This window comes from Mixophyes fleayi, chromosome 4, assembly GCF_038048845.1.
Source record: "Mixophyes fleayi isolate aMixFle1 chromosome 4, aMixFle1.hap1, whole genome shotgun sequence".
Classification (NCBI taxonomy): domain Eukaryota; kingdom Metazoa; phylum Chordata; class Amphibia; order Anura; family Limnodynastidae; genus Mixophyes; species Mixophyes fleayi.
In genome coordinates this window covers 234,438,882-234,462,706 of record NC_134405.1, presented here as the reverse complement: position 1 = coordinate 234,462,706, position 23,825 = coordinate 234,438,882, and the positions used below count along the sequence as shown (strand labels likewise).

Genomic DNA, 23,825 nt, shown 5'->3' with positions numbered 1-23,825 from the left:
AACTTACATACTTTATACCACAGGGATAAAGTCCTTTTGTTCTCCTTAGAAACTTTTCATCATACCAATTTTCTTTTATTTCTAGTAAACTAAGGACAGCATAAGATTTTACCACTTTAGTCGATTACAATAAACACCTGTATTTGTCTAGTCATTTCTTAATATTATTGTCTGCTTTGCTATAGTGAGTGATAAAAACACAAAAAAAACACTTTTGTCCTCTCTATCCATTGGCTTTCTATTATTATATTTCAAGAGAGAATTACGTTCTAGCTTTTCCAAACTACTATGGGCAACTACCTCACAGTGCTAGGGTCACGTGTTTTCCGACCAGGACCCTATCTGTTCGAAGTTTGTATATTCTCCCTGTATTTGTGTGGGGTTCCTGTGAGTGCTCCAGTTTCCTTCCACAGTCCAAAAACATACTGGACAAAAATGGACCTTTGTCTGTGTATGTACAGTATGTGTGTGTTGAGGACTTTATATTGTAAGCTCCAATGGGACAGGGACTGATGGGAATAACTCAATATCCTCTGTACAGCGCTGCGTAATATGATAGGGTCTATATAAATAAACAATAATAGTATCTATAACCGATTGTGGTAAACCACTTTCTGTAACATGATTCTTTTTAAAAACTTGTCATACATTTGCTTTGTTGAGCAGTTTTTAAGTTGCGTGTGAACTGAGAGAAACGAATGTTGCTTTTCTAGTTCCTTAAATGACAGCTGGAATAGTCTAGATCAGTGATGGCTAACCTTTTCGGCTTGGTGTGTCAAAAATCAGAAAAAAGTGTAGCCTTCCTCGGGTCGCGTGTCACTTAAAAAAAAAATAATATATATATATATATATATATATATATATATATATATATATATATATAATTTAATAAAAATATAAATATAAAACAACACTATACAATACATAAGATTGCTTGTGGCCAGTATCTGGTTTCACCCTGTAGCCCAATGACAAATTATATATATATATATATATATATATATATATATATATATATATATATATATATATATATATATATATATATTATCATTGGGCTACAGGGTGAAACCAGATACTGGCCACCAGCAATGTTATGTAGTGTTTTTATTTGTAGACAAAAGACTCCATTTCTGGTGAGCCTGCAGGGTATGCAGAGCTGTCTGATTATATATAAATATTGTATTATAGGATTAAAAAAGTTTTTTTTTATCCTATAATACAATATTTATATATAATCAGACAGCTCTGCATACCCTGCAGGCTCACCAGAAATGGAGTCTTTTGTCTACAAATAAAAACACTACATAACATTGCTGGTGGCCAGTATCTGAGGCTATTTTACTATTAAATATTATAAATATCCTTTACAAGCCCTACCGTGCTCCAGGGAAGCGCGCCATTGAAGTAATGCCGGGAGATATACACAAGGGAGGAGCTGCTGCGACCGCGCGTGCGCAGCAGCTCCATTTTGCCGACGGGGAGATGTACAGCAGCCGCGGCGCTGTCAAACAAGCGTCCACGGCTGCTGTACAGAAAAAATATTTGGTATGTTTAAAACAGGCAGTTTGACTGAATCGCCTGGCGTGTCAGTCAAACTGCCTCCGCGTGTCACGAGTGACACGCGTGTCATAGGTTAGCCATCACGGGTCTAGATACTATTACTATCTATAATTTTCAGAAAAGTACAAGTATCAATTTGACCAGTTTCTAGAGAGCAATTCGATTATAATCGTTCTCATGGAGTATATTAATAAATGTATTAAATGCTAGTGCATCTCCATGCTTGATTGGAATGCGATCTGGGGGATTTGGAGTCAACATCTTGAACTCTGTCATGTTGCTCAAATCATTCCTCAACAATTTTTGCAGTGTGGCAGGGCACATTACCCTTCTGAAAGAGGCCACTGACATCAGGGAATTCAGTTGCCATGAAAGAGTGTACTTGGTCTGCAACAATGTTTAAGTAGGTGGTACATGTCAAAGTAACATCATCTATTTATTTATTTATATATATAGTGCCAATAATTCCGCAGCGCTGTACAGAGAACTCATTCACATCAGTCTCTGCCCCATTGGAGCTTACAATCTAAATCTCCTAACATACACAAACACAGACCGAGAGCGACTACATGCAATTCAATAGCAGGCAATTAGCCTACCAGAAGGAGTGTGGGAGGAAACCGGAGCACCTGGAGGAAACCCACGCAAACACAGGGAGAACATACAAACTCCACATAGATAAGGTGATGGTCGGGAATCAAACTCATGACCCCAGTGCTGTGAGGCAGAAGTGCTAACCATTAAGCCACCGTGCTGCCATGATTCACAGGACTCAAGGTTTCCCAGCAGAGTATTGCCCAGAACATCATACTGCACCCGCCGGCTTGTCTTCCTCACATAGTGCATCTTGGTGCCATCTCTTCTCCAGGTAAACGATGCACACGCATCCAGCCAGCCACGTGATTTAAAAGAAAATGTGATGCATTAGAACAGGCCACCTTCTTCCATTGCTCCATGGTCCAATTCTGTCTCTCACAAGCCCATTGTAGGTGTTTTCAACGGCGGACGGGTCAGGATGGGCACTCGCCAGTCTGCTACCATGCAGCTCTATACACAGCAAGCTGCGGTGCACAGGGTGTTATGACACCTTTCTGGCGTCTGGTGTCACCATAGCCAGCATTATTTTTTTCAGCAATTTGTGCTATAGTAGCTATTCTGTTGGACTGGACCAGATGGGCTAGCCTTTGCTTCCCACACGTATCAATGAGCCTTAGGCGCCCATGACCCTGTCACCGGTACACCAGTTGTCCTTCCTTGGACCACTTTTCGTAGGTACTAACCACTGCATACCAGGAACACCCCACAACACTTGCTTTTTTGGAGATGCTCTGACCCAGTCGTCTAGTCATCACAATTTGGCACTTGTCGAAGTCGCTCAGATCCTTACACTTGCCCAAATTTTTCTGCTTTCAACACATTAACTTCAAGAACTGAATGTTGACTTGCTGCCTAATATATCCCACCCCTTGTCAGGTGCCATTGTAACAAGATAATCAAAGCTCAGTGGTTTTAATGTTATGGCTGATGGGTGTATATAAGGCTTGAACAAAGTGTTTCAAATTCTTTTTTCACTAATTCACAATATAAGTCCAAATAACTTATCTTTCATTCAATAGGGAAGAATTTGGATTTTTCCTGTAAACCCATATAGAAAGGTAAATTTTTAATTTTTAAAGATTATTCTGATTCCCAAATTTTTAAATTTGCCTCTGCTTTATTGTGGTAATAAAATGCCTCTTCAATGTCAAATTTCTAAGACATTTGTTCAGATCAATGATTAAATTGAAGTTATTTGAGCACAGGTAAGTGCAAAAGATAGATCCTTCTTTAACATGTTTATTTCTGAATCCTTCAGGGCCACGTTTGATATGTTAAATATTACTCTTGGAGGTTCGATTAAATTAAATTTTTTTACTGGTCTTTTTTAGGCTGTTTTACATTTTCTGCTATTCAAAATTGCTCTCTAACCACTGTGCTCCCCTCCTACATGTAATATCCCACCGCATCTTTGATTAGTAGCGGTTTTAACCTGGTAAAATCATCCTTTCTATATGCTTAGTATTGATCTCAGCTGGAATATCCTTAAATAATGTTTCACACTGTTCTCACCTTCTAGTCTTCAGAACTGGTGCATGAAAAGCCATTATAAAACTATACAATGTGCAAATATATTCAATACAAGTTAACCCGTGCATGATACTCATGCATTCTAGTCAAATCAAGCTACTTAAGGTGTTAAAAAGGTTCTTGTCATGCATTTGGGCCTAGCCCAGGCCTCCTCAGGGGAAGAGCGTTACTTCCCGACGCAAGCGCCCTTTTTTAACGTGGTTTTGTCCACATGTCACCACCTCATCATTTTTCTCCATCACCTCATCCTTCATCTTCATCGCCACATCCTTCATCAAGCTACTTAAGGTGTTAAAAACTCCCCACTGTCACCCCCCGGCAACCACCAACCACTCCCAACTGTCACTTCTCCTTCAATAAATATATAGGTCAGTGTATAACTCTGCCCAGCAGGTGGCGCTGCAGCTTGGGTTTTTTTTTTCCACACACGCCACTAGGCATTTATATAGTAGATAACATTATACTAGTCAATATAATCAGTGTAAATATCACAATCAATAATTTGTGTTCTATATTTGACAATATGCAAATAAATGATGCTGCTAAGAACAAAATTATAGCTGAAAAGATAAACTAGTAATCTTAATTTTTTTCAATCATAAAATAAACTTTACTGTCAAAACTTTTAAAGTAACAATATATCATGCTATAAATGTCCCTTTTTCAGTGACAGTGTGTTCAGAAACACAGAAGATCCTTGAACATGCCCTGCTTTACCTTTCAACACCCGTTTTCCTTCAGGTAGCACAATGCATGGGTAAGCAGTCAAAGCGAAAGGATATCTCCAGGGTGAACTCATGAAACAAAGTTTAATCTCACAGCATTGATTATCCCACTTTCTCTAACTCATACTTACCAACTTTTTTAAGTTGGTGTCCGGGAGACTCTCTGTAGCAGGTGGTCGTGCGGGGGGCCGAAATTGCGTCATTTTGCCCCCGCGACGTAATGACGCAAATCGCGTCATTTGACAGCGGGGGGCAGGGCTAAACGCCGCGATTCACCGGGAATCGCAGCGTTTGGGATCTAATTCTGCCCACTTCACTAGGAAGTGGGGCACTTCCTAGTGAAGTGGGCAGAATTCGGGAGATTGCCACACTCGCCCGGGAGTCCGGGAGACTCTCGCAAAATGCGGGAGTCTCCTGGACATTCCGGGAGAGTTGGCATGTATGCTCTAACTTCATATTTTCCTGCTCTTTTTGTGCCCCACTGCCTCTGGGTATGGTCCAGAAACAACACAGTACTCAGGAATTATAACAAATTGGACTGAATAACCGTATACTATACCCGTATCCAGAGACTTGCATCAAGACCACTACAATCTACTGTCTCCTCCAGTGGTAGCCATCACCAATTTAAGGCTTCCAGGGAGTTTCCTTAATCATATAGCCTACAATAAACCAAATAAAAACAATGTGTAACAAGCCTACGATAAACTGCTAAAGATGGCCCGTTGTCTCAGCCTAGTGCTCCAGGTGGTGCAGCTGACAAACAAAAAGGTAGTCTTACTCCCTCAAACAAGGTCAGCTTGCTCATTTAAAAGTTCTATGCAATAACACATTCTGCTATAGCATAATATTTTAAATCATCATCTTCATGCTATAAATTACACGTTCTCAACAAGATACTGCTGAAAGTGCAAGGACTATAGTATCTGAAAGACTTCTCACTCACTTTGCAGTATATACAGTATATGTTTGCTCACTAATAGTGATTTGCTGCCACCTAATGGCTATTCATGGTCATCTATTTTGTATAAAGGGGAATCCGAACGTGTACTCATAAGTTCATATGATTACCTGCTGACGGTGCCTGTGACTAAGCTACTGAGGTTAAAAATCACATGAGAGAGCAAAAGATATAGGAGAAGCCAGACCATGAAGAGTGGTTGGATATTTATGAATGAACAGCATAAGCCCCCTCACAACTATATAAATGAGAAAAGAAAAATAAGAGGGCAAAGTTAAAGTAAGAGATTATAAGCAAGTGTTCTCACTAAAGTTTCTTAAGCAAACCCAACGCATTTTTAAGAATGAGTTCTTGATGCTTATGTTTGGACAGGTCTCCAGGCACATTAAAACCTGTGCAACAGTTTAGTATAGTGAGAACTTATAGCCAAACACTATGGCTTTCAACAGCAAAAAGCAAGTACCCTATACTCAACTAGCTACTCTATAAAATGGGACAAACTTTTGATGCACAACTTTCAAAGTCCTAAGAGATGTCTGAACCCAGGACCAAATAACGAAGGTTAGGTCTACCCACGGGTATGAAGTCTAATAATCAACCAAGTACAGGATATCAAAGCAACTTTTTAGTCCTAGTTAAGTCATATAGTCCAGAAATTCTGTCCAGAGTGCGCTGTATCAGAAATAAAACATACATGTTACAAAAATAAGACTAATTAGATAGGCTAAGCAGTTGTCAAAGCGGACCTCACCCCATACACTCAGATGTATCTGCTCTCACAGATAAAAATGAAGACTTAGAAAACAGAGCACAAATAAATAATATCAGAATCAAGGATATCTTGAAATCCATAGATATCTCTCCTCTGCCTGACTGCCTCCGACGTCTCTTCAAATCAATCTTGCGAGGCCTCTGAAGATCTACTTAATTTGTAAGCCCTGCGACCTAAATTTGTACCTGGACAGACATAGGGGGATATCATTTTTAGGATACATTGCTTCCACATTAAAGAAAAAGATGATGCACCTCTACCTCTTTCAGATACGAGAATACAAAGCAGAGCCGTGACTAGATATTTAAGTGCCCAGGACAACATAGAATACTGGCACTACCCCCCAGGGCCGGTGCTAGGGTCCACGGCGCCCTAGGCATTTTTAAAAAAGCGGCGCCCCCCCCCCCCCCCCCGCAAAAATCGTCGCCCTCCTCTCCTTACCTTGTCTCACCACCGCCGCCTCTCTGCTCCGTCTCTTCCCCTCCACTCACTGACACTAGTAAGTGGAGGGGAGGAGACGGAGCAGAGAGGCGGCGGTGGTGAAAAAATAGCCTCTCCCCCCCCTCCCTGTGCATCTGAATGCTGTGCGGCGGCTGTGACAGGTATGGTCAGCGGTCGCCGCACAGTTTTAAAGTATTTTAGAATTCTGTGGCGCCCTCCAGAGCCCGGCGCCCTAGGCAAGTGCCTAACCTTGCCTAATGGGAGCGCCGGGCCTGCTACCCCCCATCCATCTTAGTGGGAATATATGTTGCTGGGGAGGTGTAACCTCTACAAGCTCAAGATCATTCTCCAGTCCTGTGCTGCATTCTCTTACCTGTTATCGTAGCTTTAACTACCTGGTGCTACTGCTTGTGCCTTCAGATCAGTTAATGCTTGGCCAGATCCTGGAATGTTGGAGTCCTGTTTGGAAAAGAGATAGTCGTTCACCTCCTGGAAGCTGAGCAGTGAGTGGACAATCAAGGCTTTCCTCCCCCTAAACCAGCTTCCTTACACCCAATCAGCCCCGGAATTTACTTAATAGCATTCACATTTAATAAATATGCCTATTTCTCCCCATTCAATCCTGAAATTAAATTAATAGCACCTACACTTAATAATAATGCCCCAAACCCTCTATCCTCCTAACCAGACTGACATGAAATTAATAGCGTTTACGTATAATAAATAAGTCTTTTTCCTCCAGACCAGCCCCAACCTTAAATTAAAAACATTCCCATTTATTAAGATCGATTCCCTACCAACTAGACATTAAATTAGGAGCATTCCCAGTTGATAAACATACATATCCCCTCCACCAGCCCCGATAGACCCCAGCCCTATGAATAACCCCATCCTTGCTCTCTATAGCACTCTCTCTTCCCATTGTTCTCTCCAGTCCCATCTCCCCCCCCCCCCCCGCCCCGTTTTCTACATCACCTCCCCCTTTCCCATTCTCTTTAGTTTAAATAATATGGATTTGAATTGGGTGGGATGGTATATCAGTATTTATATGACTGCAAGCATAAATTATTCATTTATCTGCATGCCTGCTGCTATAGCAGAGCGGGAAAGCAACACGGGAGAGTGGGAGATAAAGTCGGCACCAGGACCAGCGGAGCAGAGGGAGAGTTCCAGATACTGGATCCTGTAAGTAATAGTCAGACTCCAGGGGGTAAATGTATGAACATGCGGGTTCTTCAAAACCCGCGTGTTCAGCGTGTTCGGCGATTAAATTTCAAGCGGCGCTGCATTGTAAAGGAAAACTTCCCTTTACAATGCAGCGCCGCTTGAAATTAAATCGCCGAACACGCTGAACACGCGGGTGTTGAAGAACCCGCATGTTCATACATTTACCCCCAGGTCTGGCATGTGACAAAGTATTTTACTGTGAACATATAATGTCTTCAACCAACCAATTGCATATCTCCCACCATTTAGCTAATAGATAAATAACTAACGGCAGTTTGCTATGAAAAAATAGAAGGTCATAGAAAACAATACTTTGCTGTAAAATCTACAGAGGATCTCTCTCTCCCCACGTTGTGGGATGCTCATAATGCTATCACCAGAGGTAGATTAATTAGCATAGCCGCAGTTTAGCCAAAAGAGGATCGTGATCTCATTCAAACTCTGGAAGCTCAAATTTGGACAGCTTAGGTTCAGCATTAAGTTACATCCTCTAAGGATTCACTCAGGCACCTGACATCACTGAGGGGCCAAAGAGTGATAAAACTGATTACCTATTAGCCACTAGGCTCCTACATGCAGGAACACAAATGGAACGCACTACATTTCTTAACTGTGACATCCACATAATCTGCTTTCATATGTGGTGCTCTCCCTGAACATCAACCAAGAACGAATAATAAGAAAGAAAAAAAACATTAGAACATAAATAAATTAAAATATGTCAAAGTATACTTTTATTCATTAAAATAATCCTAAACTGCAAAGCTTGTACAATATATAATTGAAATAAAATAGTGTTGAGAAAATAATAGAAATAGTGAGATTTAAAAAAAGTCTGAGTGATTTCTGGTGGGCGGTGCAACCAAGATGGATGCATTTTAATCACCTTCTACATGTTTCCCAACAATCCATCTCCATCGCCTGCTTTTGAGCTATTTTTTAACTGTTACAAGCTTATACCTGTGTCTTCAGCTCGTGATCGCACCCATGTTTTTTTCCTGCCTCATTGATGGTTCCTATTATTCCCCCGAGTCCAGCCCTAACTTCAGGCCTGTCATGATGTGCATCACCGTCCTGACATCTTTGGGTGGACATGTGACCGCATCATCGTGCAGTGCTTCTACTTCAGAGGAACATTGGGTGGCTGAGCCAAAGACAACTTTAATTGGCCCACGAACCCTGGAACCTTAACCAGTATCGACTTGCTAATTAAAGTTAAACTGGTTGTGTGCACAGAAAGAAAAAAATGGATATAGAAAAATCCTGGTGCAATTTAATATAGAGCTTCAATAGGGAGGATAAGTGAATCAGTGCCTGCAGCTGTAAAGACCTGTGGGGTCTCAATATAGAACCAAGGGAAAAAAAATCAAAAAACAGCGCTGGAAACTGAGAACACTAGACTTGTGGTCACATGACCGCTGATGTCATGGAGTGGATAATTCAAAATGAGCTAGGGTATTTAAACCTGACTCTGTGAACTATTCAATGGCAGTTATCAGGTTTCTGTACCTTGATCCCTGATCTGCTGATTGTTTTCCCAGCTGTTCCTGACTGGTTCCTTGAGTGTTCCTGGTTTTAATCATGGCTTAGTTGGACTATTCCCTTGGTTCCTATTTTGCGCCACATTCCTGGCGGTTTTCCTGGTTCTTGATGCTGGCTTGTGCTGACTTCTCTTAGTTCTGATATGGTGCTTCTCAACAGGTAGTGTACCAGACTCTGGCTTGCCTGACCTTTCTGCTCCTTACTGACTTGGTGCTTCGTTATTGGTTATTACTGTGGACTCCTGGCAGCGAAGCCCAAACCTTGCATAAACCAAGTGGTCCGTTCAACTCCACATCTCTGCTCCTGCCAGTGCTACCTTTGGATGGCGCAAGAAATACTCCATCAAATTGCCTCAAATTGTGACGGTGCAGCTTTGAACTCAGACTCTTGTATATATTTATAGAGGAAAAAGTTAGTATAAGTTTGGTATTTTCTTTTATTTGTTCCAGGACTAAGATTACCTTTGTCATTAATTGAAAGAGTAGATTGCCCCATTGGAGCTTGCAGTCTACATTCCTAACACACACACTAGAGTTAATTTTGTCAGGAGCCAATTAACCTACTAGCATGTTATTGGAGTGTGAGAGGAAACCGGAGAATCCATAAGAAACTCACGCAAACACGGGGAGAACATAGAAACTCTACAAAGATAAGGCCCTGGTCGGGGATACAAACTCAGGACCACAGTGCTGTGCGACAGAAGTGCTAGCCACTAAGCCACCAAAGTGGGCTAAACTGTGCATTTAACAGTATGAGGGTGTAATTGCACGTAAAAAGCCACAAAACATAACAATTAGTAAAGAAATGGTATTTGTGCTGCATATTTATATTTTCGCAAGCTTGTAAATATCTTGTGTTTGAAAAAACAAAAATCACTAGTGGTTATGTATTGTGTTGCATATATTAACGGAAGAATCAAATTAAACTAAGCAGTACATATAATGATGTTATACTGTTGCTTAATATTATATCCTGGATGATCTATAGTCATACAGTGTGGTTTAGAATCCAGCTAGCAGTTTTACAAGGACAATCCCGGTTTTTGCCACTGGAAATCTTGAACTTGAGGTTCTTACATATTTTGCCTACAGTTATTATGCCATAACCATAGTTTTCTAACTACTTATAGCAGATAACACAATCCAGGGGCTATTCATCCAAGTGCACTGCTGGTATTATTATTGTCTGTTTGCCTTACGCCCGTGCGTGGCACCACCCCTTATTTTAGTTATAGGCGCGCTTGGTTTTGTAACAAAGAGGAGTGTGTATCTGGCTGGACTGTACCATTCGCACAATAAAATAGGAGGGGGTTTGATTACTGCGGAAGATTTGCACCAGGATTTCTCTCACGATCTGTGCCGCTGAAATTCCCACAACAGTCTTTGCAGTGGCTGCTATCTCCTCGGCCTTGTCTGGTCGTTCCCTGCGGTGAGTGGCGCTGGCTTGCCCGTGAGCTGCCCCTGCCCCTCCCCGGCCGCCTCCCGCAGCAATATGTTCAAGAGGATGGCTGAATTCGGCCCGGACTCCGGAGGGAGAGTTAAGGTGAGGGGCCCGGGACCCTCCTGCATATGCAGGCGTGGACGGGTCTCCGTACCCCAGAGGGCTTTGTCCGGAGGTTGCCTGCACACCGTTTGGGCATTAGGCTAATGATAGCGCGTTCAATTCTCCTTTAAATCTCTTTTTGCGTGACCGGCATTCACGTGTGCACATGGTGGTAATCCATCACAGAGTACAGTACAGGTGCCAGAGCAACGGCAGGCGCAATGTTTTGGGTGCAATAATAATTTTGAAGCCAGGCTTACAATCTGCAGTGTATGTAAGGAAAGAAATCACAATGGGGTGACTGGTACTGCACCTTAGAGTTGTTTTGAAACTGCCTTAAACGCGTGTTTTAAAACGTCCTGTAAAAATGCAACTGTCATTGTGAATATGATAACTGGGTATATTTTAGGAATAGCGGCACTGTGCTTACATCTTACACTTTTTTTTTTTTTTTTTTTTAATAAATTGTTGCAATTAGAATTTTCAGACGTCTGACTGTAGATTCTGTAGTCCCAGTAAAAAAAAAAATTATAAATACAAAATAATCATAATTACTTAAAGAACAGTATCAAATAGGAGACATAAACTACCCATGAAATGTTTAATATTTAATAAGTTTATATTATCCACGGGAGAGTAAGCTCTTCATTTGACAGTACTACTTGTAGAACTGCGCAGTCTTCTGAGCCAAGCAAATCTTGCAATATTTAAACAGGCAATATGTACTGCTTTAAAAGTATTTTGTTTTTTCAGACTTAAATTGTAGGAATTAAACTGGTTAAGAACACATGGCTAAACATTTCTAAATATCCGCTTGTTTGTAGATGGTGTATATATTTTATGATGGTTACCTGTGGAGCCTGTCTACATTTTTAACTGTTGCTCCACTAAGACATTAGCAGCCAGATAATTTCTAGCTTCATACCATTAAACTCTGAATTTTTGGTCATCCCTGGTTCTGATTGCTATATTAATCTTGCCAGGGTATTTAAAATACTGTGGAATGCTGATGCCTTGTTAGTGGAAATCCTCCTGCATATGGTTTTGGTAATGTAAAAATATTAAACTTGAATGTACCTGAATAGACTTGGATGTAAAAGTACCAATTTGTCTCATGATCACAAAGGAAACAAAAAATCTACGGCAGTAAAAATAATACAATAATAAGAATGTGATTATTTTAATTCAGAATATTTAGTATTTTGTGACTTATTTTTTTAAACTATTTTATTAATAATAGGGAATTACAATTGTGAAGCCTATAGTCTATGGCAATGTAGCCAGATATTTTGGCAAGAAAAGAGAAGAAGATGGACATACCCACCAGTGGACTGTTTACGTGAAACCCTATCGTAATGAGGTACCAATAACAAAACATATATTTGTATTTTGTTTACTATATTGCAGTATATCATTTTTTTTCATGTAGTGCACAAATACTTAATAGCTATATTTCATACCTGCCAACTTTCTAAAGTTGGCTTCCGGGAGCCTGCCGTGGGAGGTGGGCGTTATGGGGGCGGGTCCAAAATGACACTTCTGGAGCCCCGCCCCTATGATGTAATGCCGCAAATGCATCATTTGACAGCAGGGGGCAGGGCCAAATGCCGCGATTCCCGGTGAATCGCTGCGTTTTGGACCTAAGTGGGCAGATTTGCGGGAGATTGCCACATTCTCCCGGGAGTCCGTGAGACTCATGTGAAATGCAAGAGAGTCTCCCGGACATTCTGGGAGAGTTGGCAAGTATGCTATATTTTTACACTGAAATGTAAAGTTAATCTAGGTCATGCCCTACCCCAACTATAAATCTGCCGTCATATTTTAAATTTACCTCCGTCGCCAATGCAACATGGTTTTGCCAAGGTGCAAATTTGCTCCTTCCTTTTGCCCTACTCTCCTCAATGAATCCGGCCTAGTATGCATCCATTGAAGTTTCAGGCCCATGGTGTATGGGAGTCAGTGTAGTAGTAACATAAAAACATAGAATTTGACGGCAGATAAGAACCTCTTGGCCCATCTAGTCTGCCTATCTTTTAACCTATGGTAGCCTCAAACCCTATTTTATCCTTTAGTTCTTTGTAAAGATATCCTTATGTCTATCCCAAGCATGTTTAAATTGCTCTACTGTATTAGCCTCTACCACCTCTGATGGAGGCTATTCCACTCATCCACTACCCTTTTTGTGAAGTAATTTTTCCTTAAATTTCCTCTCAACCTACTTCCCTCCAGTGTCAGTGCATATGCTTATATTCTATTACTTCTCTTCCTTTGAAGAATGTTTCTCTCCTGTACCTTGTTAAAACCCTAGAAGTGTGTGTATGTCAGTGTAGTAGTAGTAGTAGTAGTGTATATGAGTTTGTGTAGTTCGTTCTATATATTCATATATAATCCCATCTGTAATCTTGTTCTTGTAGTACCTTCCTTTAATAATCCAGTCCATTAACTATTTAAATTGCTGTGATGGGGGACATGGCTCATTCCTAGTTTGAGGTATACAATCGACAGATCGAGAATGGTCACATGCTCTAGACTTTATGGGGCGGAGGATGGGTTTTTCAGCATCTTTTTACTTACAGGTTTAAGATACTTAAAAGCATAATAACTATTACCGATGTGTGCACAAATATAACTAAGGGCTTACCTAAGGTCTGTGTCCGTCAGCTTCTTTTGGGGAGGGCTTCTAATCCATATCTGGTCAGTTGTCCTGGCCTGAATCCGCATGTGACAGGACTTTGACCTTTTGCTGCCTTTTGACGCAAAGGTCGCTTCTTTGCGCTTCTTTCTCCTAGCAATACACCTGACCCTACTTTTTACTACATTAGTCAGGATAGCCGTCCTCCTGCTGCGCCAGGCCCACTGCCTGCGGTTGTGATATCGAAGCCTGCCAGATCCTGTTCTAGGAATTAAGGTGAGCTTCATAGTGAAACACAAAATAACTGCCTACTCAGCTGGAAAGGGACAGGAAGAGGAGGAGCTACACCATATACTCTGAAGGTTTTCTTTTTCCTGTCTCTGCTCAGATGAATAGGGAGTTAACACCTTTACTAGGGCTGCCAGGAAGTCCTCCAAGGAATGATGTGCTGTGCAAACTCCGTTAAAGCCCTGTTATTAGGAACACTGTATAAGAACACTGTTACCTGGTGCTTTGGAAGGTAACATGTAAGGTCGGTGTTCTCCCCAGCACCTATTTCCCGGATGCTCCACCCGGCTGTTTTCACTTGCCACCCGTCTCTTGGAGCCTTACAGAGTCCTTTTATAATAGAATAAACCATTGTCTCTCCTATTGGAACAAACACTATATGAGCACTACACTCAGCACTGTGTGTTAGACCACTGACCACCAGTCCTGGCAGTTGTGGACAATAACCTCCAACATTTTTCAATATTATTGCAAAGTATTACAACTGCCCCCACCCGACTACTTCTTAATGCCACCTGGCTGGCAACATTTTTTGGGGAGAACGCTGAAGGTGATTACAAAATCAGCTATTGGTAGGTAAGAAACTGCATAGCTCTATTAACTGGAAAATACCGAGTGAAAGCAGCCAGAATATAAAATGCAAATTGTTTTAATTATTACTATGCATTTACACTGAAAGCTCAATGTACATAACATGTCTTGCTGTGTAGTATAGTTGGAAACTTAAGCAGTGTTCTTAATGAGATGGAAAGGTAATTTCTACAAGGTAATTTAAAGTATGCGTGTGTGATTGTCACGAACACGCTCCCAGCTGCCGTGACTTTGGGGGTGTTTGCTGTATGAGGTCACACGATTCCAGCCCGCAGTCTCTCTCTCTACCTATCACACAGGTTATAGACCTACTGAAACGCCCCCAAACCGTGCTCTCACCTCACACACTTCAGGTTCGCCACCACCTATTGAATATGGGCAATAGGACCAAATATACTGTCCCACACTGGCACACAAGGCTTCTAGCTGCTCAGACTAGCAAGACCCACACCAGCAAACACAGGGTTAACTCTTCACACCTCCAGACTGTTATGTAAATGCAAGCACACACAGCTTGTTAATCAAATGTATCAACAAATCACACACACTGGCATTCAATGGGTTATCTTGATCAAGCTATTACTTAACAGGCTAATGGATTCTTTAGAGTATCAAGGGCGCAACATATTAAATTATAGATTTAATATACAAAAGTACAGGGTATTCAGATATAAAAAAAAAAAACAATTAATAGATTGACATAACATACACAAGCTAACACAGTTTAAAATATAAGGAATTGAATTCAGAGAATAACTTACAGATAAGTGGTATATTCTGGCCAAGGGAAATTGGCTTGAAAGATGGACAGCCTATCAATGTGAATTGATGTCCCCAAAGTCTGACAATTTGCTGTACCTGGTCTCAGCCTTTTAAAGACACTTCCACACCACTTCCTATCCCCAGGGGGTTGTGGCCTGTGACACTTTTTTCAATCACCATGTGCATGTTGCCTGATTTACTAACCAATTCTACTATGTGACCTAACTTTTCTGTGGAGCGTCATACAGATTCAATTTTATTATTTATAAATCCCCTGTGAATTGGTCCATCTTTTGATATCAAACACGCCCAGATACAGTGTAATCGTAGAGCTTATCCTCATTTTGTGGGGCATAATTCTGAATTTGGCATGAGTTGCCCTTCATCATGCTATGGAGGAATATGTGGTTGATCACTACTTTTTATTGATTTTTAAGTGGCATATTTTAAAACTGAATTCTATTTGTCTATATAAAGTATGGGCTCTGTGATCCAGACACCATGCTGAGTGGTTCCTAAAAGTCTATTCATGTGTCAAACTCCATCCCAGGCCAGGCTATATCTCACAGCAGGGGCTCTTTGAAGCTGCCACAGGGGACACTCCTATCTTCTCACCCTGGAGTGTGCAAAGCCATCAAATCAGACTTTCTGTCTTCACATTTTACACTTTAATATCTAAATTTATCAATGGATTTATTTGATATAACATATTTACACTGCAGATATGGTTTATCCCTTATTCCCCAAGATTATGTGATGTGTTAACCCTTATAAATAACTGTAATTTCTCTATGTTCAGGACAGTGTTTATTATACATAATGTATATCTTTTTATTTATTACATTTTAGGACATGTCTGCCTATGTGAAGAAAATTCAATTTAAATTGCACGAAAGTTATGGAAATCCCCTAAGAGGTAATATTACATTCCCACCGCTTCTTCTGACGCTATCAAAGTATAGTACTTATTTCCAATAATTCTAAAATTGTTCTATTGTAATTCTAGTTGTAACCAAGCCCCCTTATGAAATTACGGAGACTGGTTGGGGAGAATTTGAGATAATCATAAAAGTATTTTTTATCGATCCAAATGAAAGACCAGTAAGTATTTTGTCTTATATTCTTTACTGACCCCATGTGAGTTGTAACAGATGACTATAATGACAGTACAATATGCCTGATATGAGGTAGTCTGGATGAAACCATTTTGGATATGATTGCACCCTACAATAAAGGAGATGCTGGGTCCGCACCTGAATGTATCCTTTATGATAGTCCTTGCCATTATTAGGGTCATACAAACAAAACATACATGTAATGGCTTAAAGATATCATGAACCACGTAATGATTTTCAACAATTTAAATCCAGATTAAACTTCCCATTTTTGTAATTTGTTGATTTAATAACTTTTTTTTAATTTAAATTCATGGGATTATTTTTCTGTAGGGTTCTGTTTTTCCATTCTTCCAGGGCATATAGGGCTCTCCTTCAACTGCATGTTGGAATATTTATCTTTATATAAAAACAGATAATATAATGGCAAAACCAAGGCATAAAACCCCCAAATTCTTCATGTAGTTTCTTCCAAGTAGTACAACCTTGTGATAATTACTCCAAATATGAATTCTCTAATTTTGAACACAGAGTAACCAAATATGTGCAGTTTGTATAATGCTTTATATTGTTATTGGTTTATATGTATATATTTTATGCTGCATGTATTTCCTGGTGGTAAATCACAACTATATATGGGTGTAAATGTAACCTCTCTATATGTTACATACACTCATTGGTTTACATAAAATATTGTTCTTGTAGTTTATACTTGGCTCTTGGGATTCTTGTCAGTTATATTGGACACAGTTAATTGCGGAGTTAGACCTTTATGGGTAACTGGCATAGAACACTTTTTTTATTATTTGGAAACGTAGATACATATTGGTTGTCTGTCTCTTCTATTTTGTTTCTCTTTAAACAGGTTACTTTATACCATTTGCTGAAGCTGTTTCAGTCAGACACAAATGTCATGTTGGGGAAAAAGACTGTGGTTTCAGAGTTCTATGATGAAATGGTGAGAATCTGTTTTTCCTTGTTTGTTGCTTCCTGTGGTAGGAGGCTGTGTTGGCTTCTGTTCTTATTGATGCGGTCATGGGGCGCTGCTACTTTATTCAGTGTAGAGAAGGATTCAAGGGGTCTTCACACTTTAAATAACCCCTGTGTTAAATCCCATCCCATACTGGAAGTGTCCTGGCACTTGCATGTGGCTGGGATCTGCTAATCCTCTTTAGCGCTGCTTAAATACAAAACTCTAGTAAAACACATATCATTAATTCTCATAAGTATGAGGCTTTACTGTGATTAGTGCACACACCACTACGCTTCGACAAACATATCGCTCCTGTTTCGAACACTCACTCTGTCCCTATATTATTCAGTGTAGCGCATTCACTGACCAGTTTCATACACTTTGTTAAAAATAAATAAATAAGCAAAATAAATCCTAGAGGGTTAAGAATAAAAACTATTTGTTGTCACTGTAGATATTCCAGGACCCTACAGCTATGATGCAGCAGCTTCTCACAACGTCTCGCCAGTTAACCCTTGGAGCATACAAACATGAAACAGAATGTAAGTCTTGCATAGCATGTGAAATCCCATTTGATTTATTTTTTGGGCATATAAACCTAATCCCAGTGTGAAGTATTATATAATACGAAATGTAACTTCAGCAAAGGCTTAAACCTATAATCACTACTCTCATGTGAGAAGTTATATGATTAGCATATCTATATCTCTGCTGTTTTCTCAATTGTCAAGCCACAGCTTCTTGGTAAAATGCAGTAGAAAAAGGTCAAACTTAAAGGGCAACAAGATCTTTTCAGCTCATTCTACGCAACATACAACTGCCACTTTGTAGTACAGGAAATAAAACCATTGGCTTGTATCGGTGGTTCATGAGTGGATGGATTCTTCCCAAGTAGGGAGATGATCCAACTGCATTCACACTGTGACCTACACTGTCTGCTTTTTTTTTTTTTTTCTTTTTAAACTAGTTTTGGCATGATTAATCTTTCTGGGAGATATTTGTAAAGTCATAAGCAATACAGTTACTTATCACCAGCTCGCAAGTGATGATGAAACCTATAATTGTAGTACATTACATTTTTGCATCTTTTAGTTTCAGAGTTAGAGGCAAAAACAAGGGAAAAGGTGGAAGCTGCCAAGAAGAAAACCAGTTTTGAAATCTCTGAACTAAAGGAGAGGTTAAAAGCCAGTCGGGAGAATATAAACTGTTTGAAAAATGAGATCAAGAAACTTGAGGAAGATGATCAGTCTAAAGACATATGAACTTGATGCTCATGCTGAGCTTGTGGACTATTTACCACTGCAGCTGTTCCTTCCCCCCCCCCCCCCATCTTTTAAGCTGTCTTATTGTAAATATTTTGTTTTTAAGTGAGTTACCAACATTGCTGTTTTGTGTTCTGTTTAAATTCATTTTTATATGTAGATCAGAATTGTTTTTTGTTAAATATACTTGTCCACACGACCGTTCTCAAAGGGGAGTCTCTATGTTTACTTGCATTAAAAGAAGCAAATTGTCCTATGAAGGGAAGCCTTCAACAGAAATGTAGTGGTTGACCCAGAGAGCTACAAGAAGTTACTCCTAAACTCATTGGGTCTCATTAAGTAAAGAACGTAACTGGCAATTTGTTGTGCACAATCACTCTGAACATGCACAGAAGCGGACTCTTCGCCACAGAATGCAGCAATGTTCAATTAATCTTTGAGTACAATGGACACTTACTACAACCTATGGTTTCAGCAGGGGAATGGGTGGATGTACATAGTCAATGTACAGTAAGGGCGTGCCAAGCTTGAGTGCACACAGCAGCGTCATGTTTAAGCGTTGGGCATCGAAAAGGTATGTGATTTGCAGTTGTATCCCTTAGACTAAACCTGTAGCTGGTGCTGATTACTAGTGATGATGGCTGAGTATGTATGTATGCTACATATGTTTACAGGAACAACTGTAAAATGTATTATGTACAGTAGACAATTACAGCCTAATAAAAGTATTTAATGTTTAAGATTTTAGCAAGTGATATTAATGGAATAGTTTTTTATTTTTTCTGTTTGCTTGTATTGGAAGTGTTCTGTCTATCAGAGCAGAGCAGACCTAGACCCAAATTCATCACCAGGGGGTAAATGTATTAACCGCCGGATTCTTCAACCCAGGCGAGTTCAGCGTCTTCATCGCTTAAATTTAAAGTGGCGCTGCCTTGTAAAGGGAAACTTCCCTTTACAAGGCAGCGCCGCTTTAAATTTAAGCGATGAACTCGCCGGGGTTGAAGAATCCGGAGGTTCATACATTTACCCCCAGATGTATATCTTCACATCAGTTCCTTGTTGAATACGGATGTGCATATACCTGTCGCACATGCGTTTAAAAAAACAAAAAACCCCTGCAGATTATTTTCAATTTGCATTTGGTAATGAATCGGGCCCAGTGTGTTAATAGTGGCAAACAATGTGAAGCATAAATATACATGTGTGTGTGTGTATAGATTACTATGTATTAAAAAATGAACTAGATTTACAATGTAATCCTGCCCCAGGATAGTTTGGATGACTTGATCTCTGTTCAGTGGGCAGTTTACAAATGGTAAATCACTTTCAGCACCTGTATTGTTTAGAACACTCCTGCCTCTTATGTACAGTTAGGTAGTACACAGTTTATATTCAGTTAATGTAGTGTCAGTCTTAATAGCTCTCTCATTGATTTTGGTATGAGATGTCCTCTTGTTTTCTATAAATAAGTGTTGCTCCTATAAATGATCCATGCTTCCTCAAATCCAGCAGTACACACATCAGCGTTAGTCAAAAATAAAATTATATGAAGTATAATTGGCCTGGAGTACTCGCGCTGGGAGGTTCTTGCTCTGTAATCCTGTCACGCTAGTGTCATGGATGTGTCAAAGTATAAGTGCGTGTAAGAAACACACTAAAAGTTTCCAGGTTCTGTTTTAAGAGTGACACACTGTTTACATTTTTTTTTTTTATTGATTTACTTCAAGCATTAACATTAAACAAGTCACAAAGTAAAACAAACGGCCAAGTTCCATAGCATAATAAATAACGATATGGCAATAGAGTAAAAAGTACAAAGAAAAAAAACCCGCTGCATGAAGTCATTTTTCTTTTCATTCTAGCTGGGGGACACTGCTTCCATGGGGTCGTATGAGGGTAGCGTGGAGTTGGCACTTAACTAGTTGTTTACTGTATCAATGCTGACAGATCCCTCCCCTCTTCAACCTCCTGTAGCTCCTCAGTTTAGATTAAGTGCCAAAGGGAGTTGGGCTTAATTTATGTGCTAGCATAGCTTTTTACTTTGATTTATTTTTTATTCCTTTATTTTTTTTCTTAGGAAAGTTCTTCCCCCCTTATGTTTCTATATTATCCGAGGAGTGTGTACTAGACCTAGAGAACCCCCTCCTTTTTACGCAGCCACACTACACTGTCTAGTGCGAGCCGGATGGCTCACTGCGCAGTGACACACTGTGACGCAGGGACACACACTATATAGGCCCAGACTAATGTATTACCACTACCGGAAGAACCGGCATGGGCATCTTCTCTGGCGCAGACGGTTACTACACTGGTCCAACTGCTTACTTAGCCTACGGTGATACCAGCGGTTTCTACTGTTCTCCCTTCCGCTTCAGTAGAAACTGCCCTCCCTGTGACAGCAGGGATGCCAGTGACCGTTGGGACATCTGAAGTGGGTTTGGCAGGTCCATCAACCTTTCCCACTAACACCTCATCCTTTGTAAGAGGCCTAGGTAGATTAAACCGCTTTTTTTTTTTTAGAAGTACCAAGACCTAAACTTTCTCGAAATGAGAGGCTTCGGTTTGCAAATCCTCTCCTATACCTCTCTGATTCTGAGAGATCAGAAGAGGAGGTTGAGCCTATTTTTGACTCAGATTCTGTGCAGGTCATGGACTTGCAAGAATCCCCTAGATATCAGGGCATTGACGATCTGGTCTTGGCAGTCAGACAAGCTGTGGACCTTATAGATTTGGATGAACCCAAATCTTTGGATCAGGGTCTTTTAAAAAAAAAAAAATGAGAAGACGCACTATCCGTTTTCCACCGTCGGTGGAATTAACAGACATCGCATTAGCACTTGGAAACAGTCGGACCAGAAGTTTACTATTCCAAGGAGATTCCTTGCCCTGTATCTGTTACAGGAAGAGGATCTGGCCTGCTGGGAACAGATCTCAAAGGTTGACACACAGTTTGCACCGGAAGCATAGTGTGACAATCTAAGCGAGCTGAGAACAGCGGCCCTGCAGGATGCCACTGACCGCAAGGTCGAGGGTCATTTAAAATCAATCTGTAGTGGCAGGCACCTCTTTCAGACCCATGTTTTCATCGGCATGGGTTGCCAGAGCGATGGAAACATGGGAAGAACAGTTGGCTGAGGGACTGCAGAATTCCAAATTGCTGCCCCTTGCCTTGTATCTGAAAGAGGCGTCTGGATACTTATATGAGGCGGCTCAGAATGCAGCCTCTATTTCGTCCTCCATATCGGTTTCAGCAGTGTCAGCTAGAAAGTCCCTATGGCTGAGGTCCTGGGACGCAGATACCGAATCTAAGAAATTACTTGAAACATTACCCTATTCAGGCGCAGTGTTGTTTGGGCCAGAATTGGACAATATCATTTGCCAGGCCACTGGTGGCAAAAGTACTTTTCTGCCAGTAAATGTTCCTAAGGCAAAACCTCCTCGTTTTGGTTCTTTTCGGCAGCCCTTTCGGGGAGGCTCTTTTTCTAGAGGTCAGACGAGTAGAGGCAGACCGATTGGTAGCGGGAAATTCTTTTATAGACGTAGGTCCTCCCTCTACGAGACACCTGTCTGCAAAAGTTCCGTACTGACTGTCATCCACCCCTTCTTGCGACTGCAGGAGTGGGGGGTGTTGGAGTCTGTTCAGGGAACAGTGGATAGCGTCCTCCCAAGACCTTTGGATTTGCGGGATCATGACAAGAGGGTACATAATAGACCTGTCTGGTCCAGCCCCTCTCTTCTTTGCAACATCTTTACCCCGCAATCCAGAAAGGAGACAGGCGATGCGGCTCTGTGCCACTTTACTTCTTTCTGCAGGAGTCATTTGCACAGTACCAGACAACCAGGAGAGACAAGGGTTCTATTCAAATCTGTTTCTGGTCCTGAAACCGGATGGATCATTCCAACCCATTTTAAATTTAATAATGTTAAGGGTGGACAGATTTCGCATGGAGTCCCTCCAATCAGTAATAAATGGACTGGAGGCAGACAAATTTTTAGTGTCAGCAGACATAAAAGGACGCTTACCTTCACGCCCTCATTTGGTAGGGGCCTTAGTCACTTCTCAGATTTACGGTAGGATTAGCCCACTACCAATTGGGGGCACTCCACTTCGGCCTTTTCACAGTGCCCAGAGTCTTCTCAAAAATCATGCCAGTGATGGCGGCATGTATTCGTTCCAAAGGGGTCAAAATAATACCATACTTAGACGACCTCCTCATCAAGGCCACATCAGCGACTCTGTTACAACAGCACCTGACTCTTACCATCAGGATCCTGGAGCACCATGAAAGGTTAATAAACCTAAAAAATATAATCACAATTGATTCCCTGCCAGCGGATGACCTTCCTGAGGCTCATTATGGACACCAGGGAACAAAATGTGTTTCCCCCGCAGGAGAAGGGCAGGTCCTTTAAGAGAAGTAAATACACGGGTCCTGGCCCCTCCCTGTCCAACCATTTACTCATGCGTCTCCTAGGGAAGATGGTGTCGACTCTCGAGACAATTCCTTATGGTCGGTTCCATTCCGCTGTTTCCAGTGGGACCTCTTAACAAACTGGTCAGGTTCCCACCTACAGTTGGAACGCCAGAGGCTATGTTTCACTTCCAAAGCAAGGGTGTCTCTTCAGTAGTGGTTGGTCCTGGATCACCTAACGGTAGGCAGGTCCTTTGACCTGTGATCCTGGATCATAGTGACCACAGATGCCAGCTTGAAGGGGTGGGGGGCTGTGGCCTTTCACTTACGCCTTCAAGGCCTTTGGTCGACTCAGGAGTCTTCCCTGTCTATCAACATTCTGGAGTTGAAGGCCATGCTTATGGCTCTTCGAGGCGCCCAGACCATGCTTCGGGGTTTTACGGTCAGGTTACAATCCGACAGCAGTGGCTTATGTCAACAGACAGGGCGGAACCAGAGGTGCAGGAGCAATGGCAATGGCAGCAAAGATCTTCGCCTGGGACAGACTGTTCCCTCAATCTCAGCGGTGTTCATCCCAGGCATTCAGAACTGAGAGGCAGATTATCTAAGCTGTCATGCAGTGATGCCTGGGGAGTGGTCACTCCAGCCGAAGGTCTTCCAGTCGCTGATCCAGAGATGGGGTCTCCAGGACCTGGACCTTGAGGTACAACAGGAATGTCCCTAGATTCTGCGCAAGGGCCCGCCTGGTGGTAGCAGTTGATGTCATGACAATGCCATGGGACTTCCAGTTGGGATTTCTGTTCCCACCCATACCCATGATTCGATTCACCGCATTCTTAGAAGACTAAGACAAGGGGTACTCCCAGTGATACTGGTGGCACCTGCATGGC

The 23,825-nt window shown here is 41.3% G+C and overlaps 1 protein-coding gene across 1 annotated transcript; it reads left to right on the top strand.

The window, feature by feature from the left end:
• Positions 1 to 10,794: 10,794 nt before the first annotated feature.
• YEATS4 (YEATS domain containing 4) lies at positions 10,795 to 19,263 on the top strand. The gene is made up of 7 exons (XM_075209500.1): positions 10,795 to 10,900; positions 12,141 to 12,260; positions 16,023 to 16,089; positions 16,180 to 16,274; positions 17,154 to 17,246; positions 17,716 to 17,803; positions 18,354 to 19,263. The coding sequence occupies exons 1-7, from the start codon at positions 10,850 to 10,852 to the stop codon at positions 18,521 to 18,523; spliced, it is 684 nt and encodes a 227-aa protein (XP_075065601.1). The 5' UTR covers positions 10,795 to 10,849; the 3' UTR covers positions 18,524 to 19,263.
• The last annotated feature ends 4,562 nt before the right edge of the window (positions 19,264 to 23,825 follow it).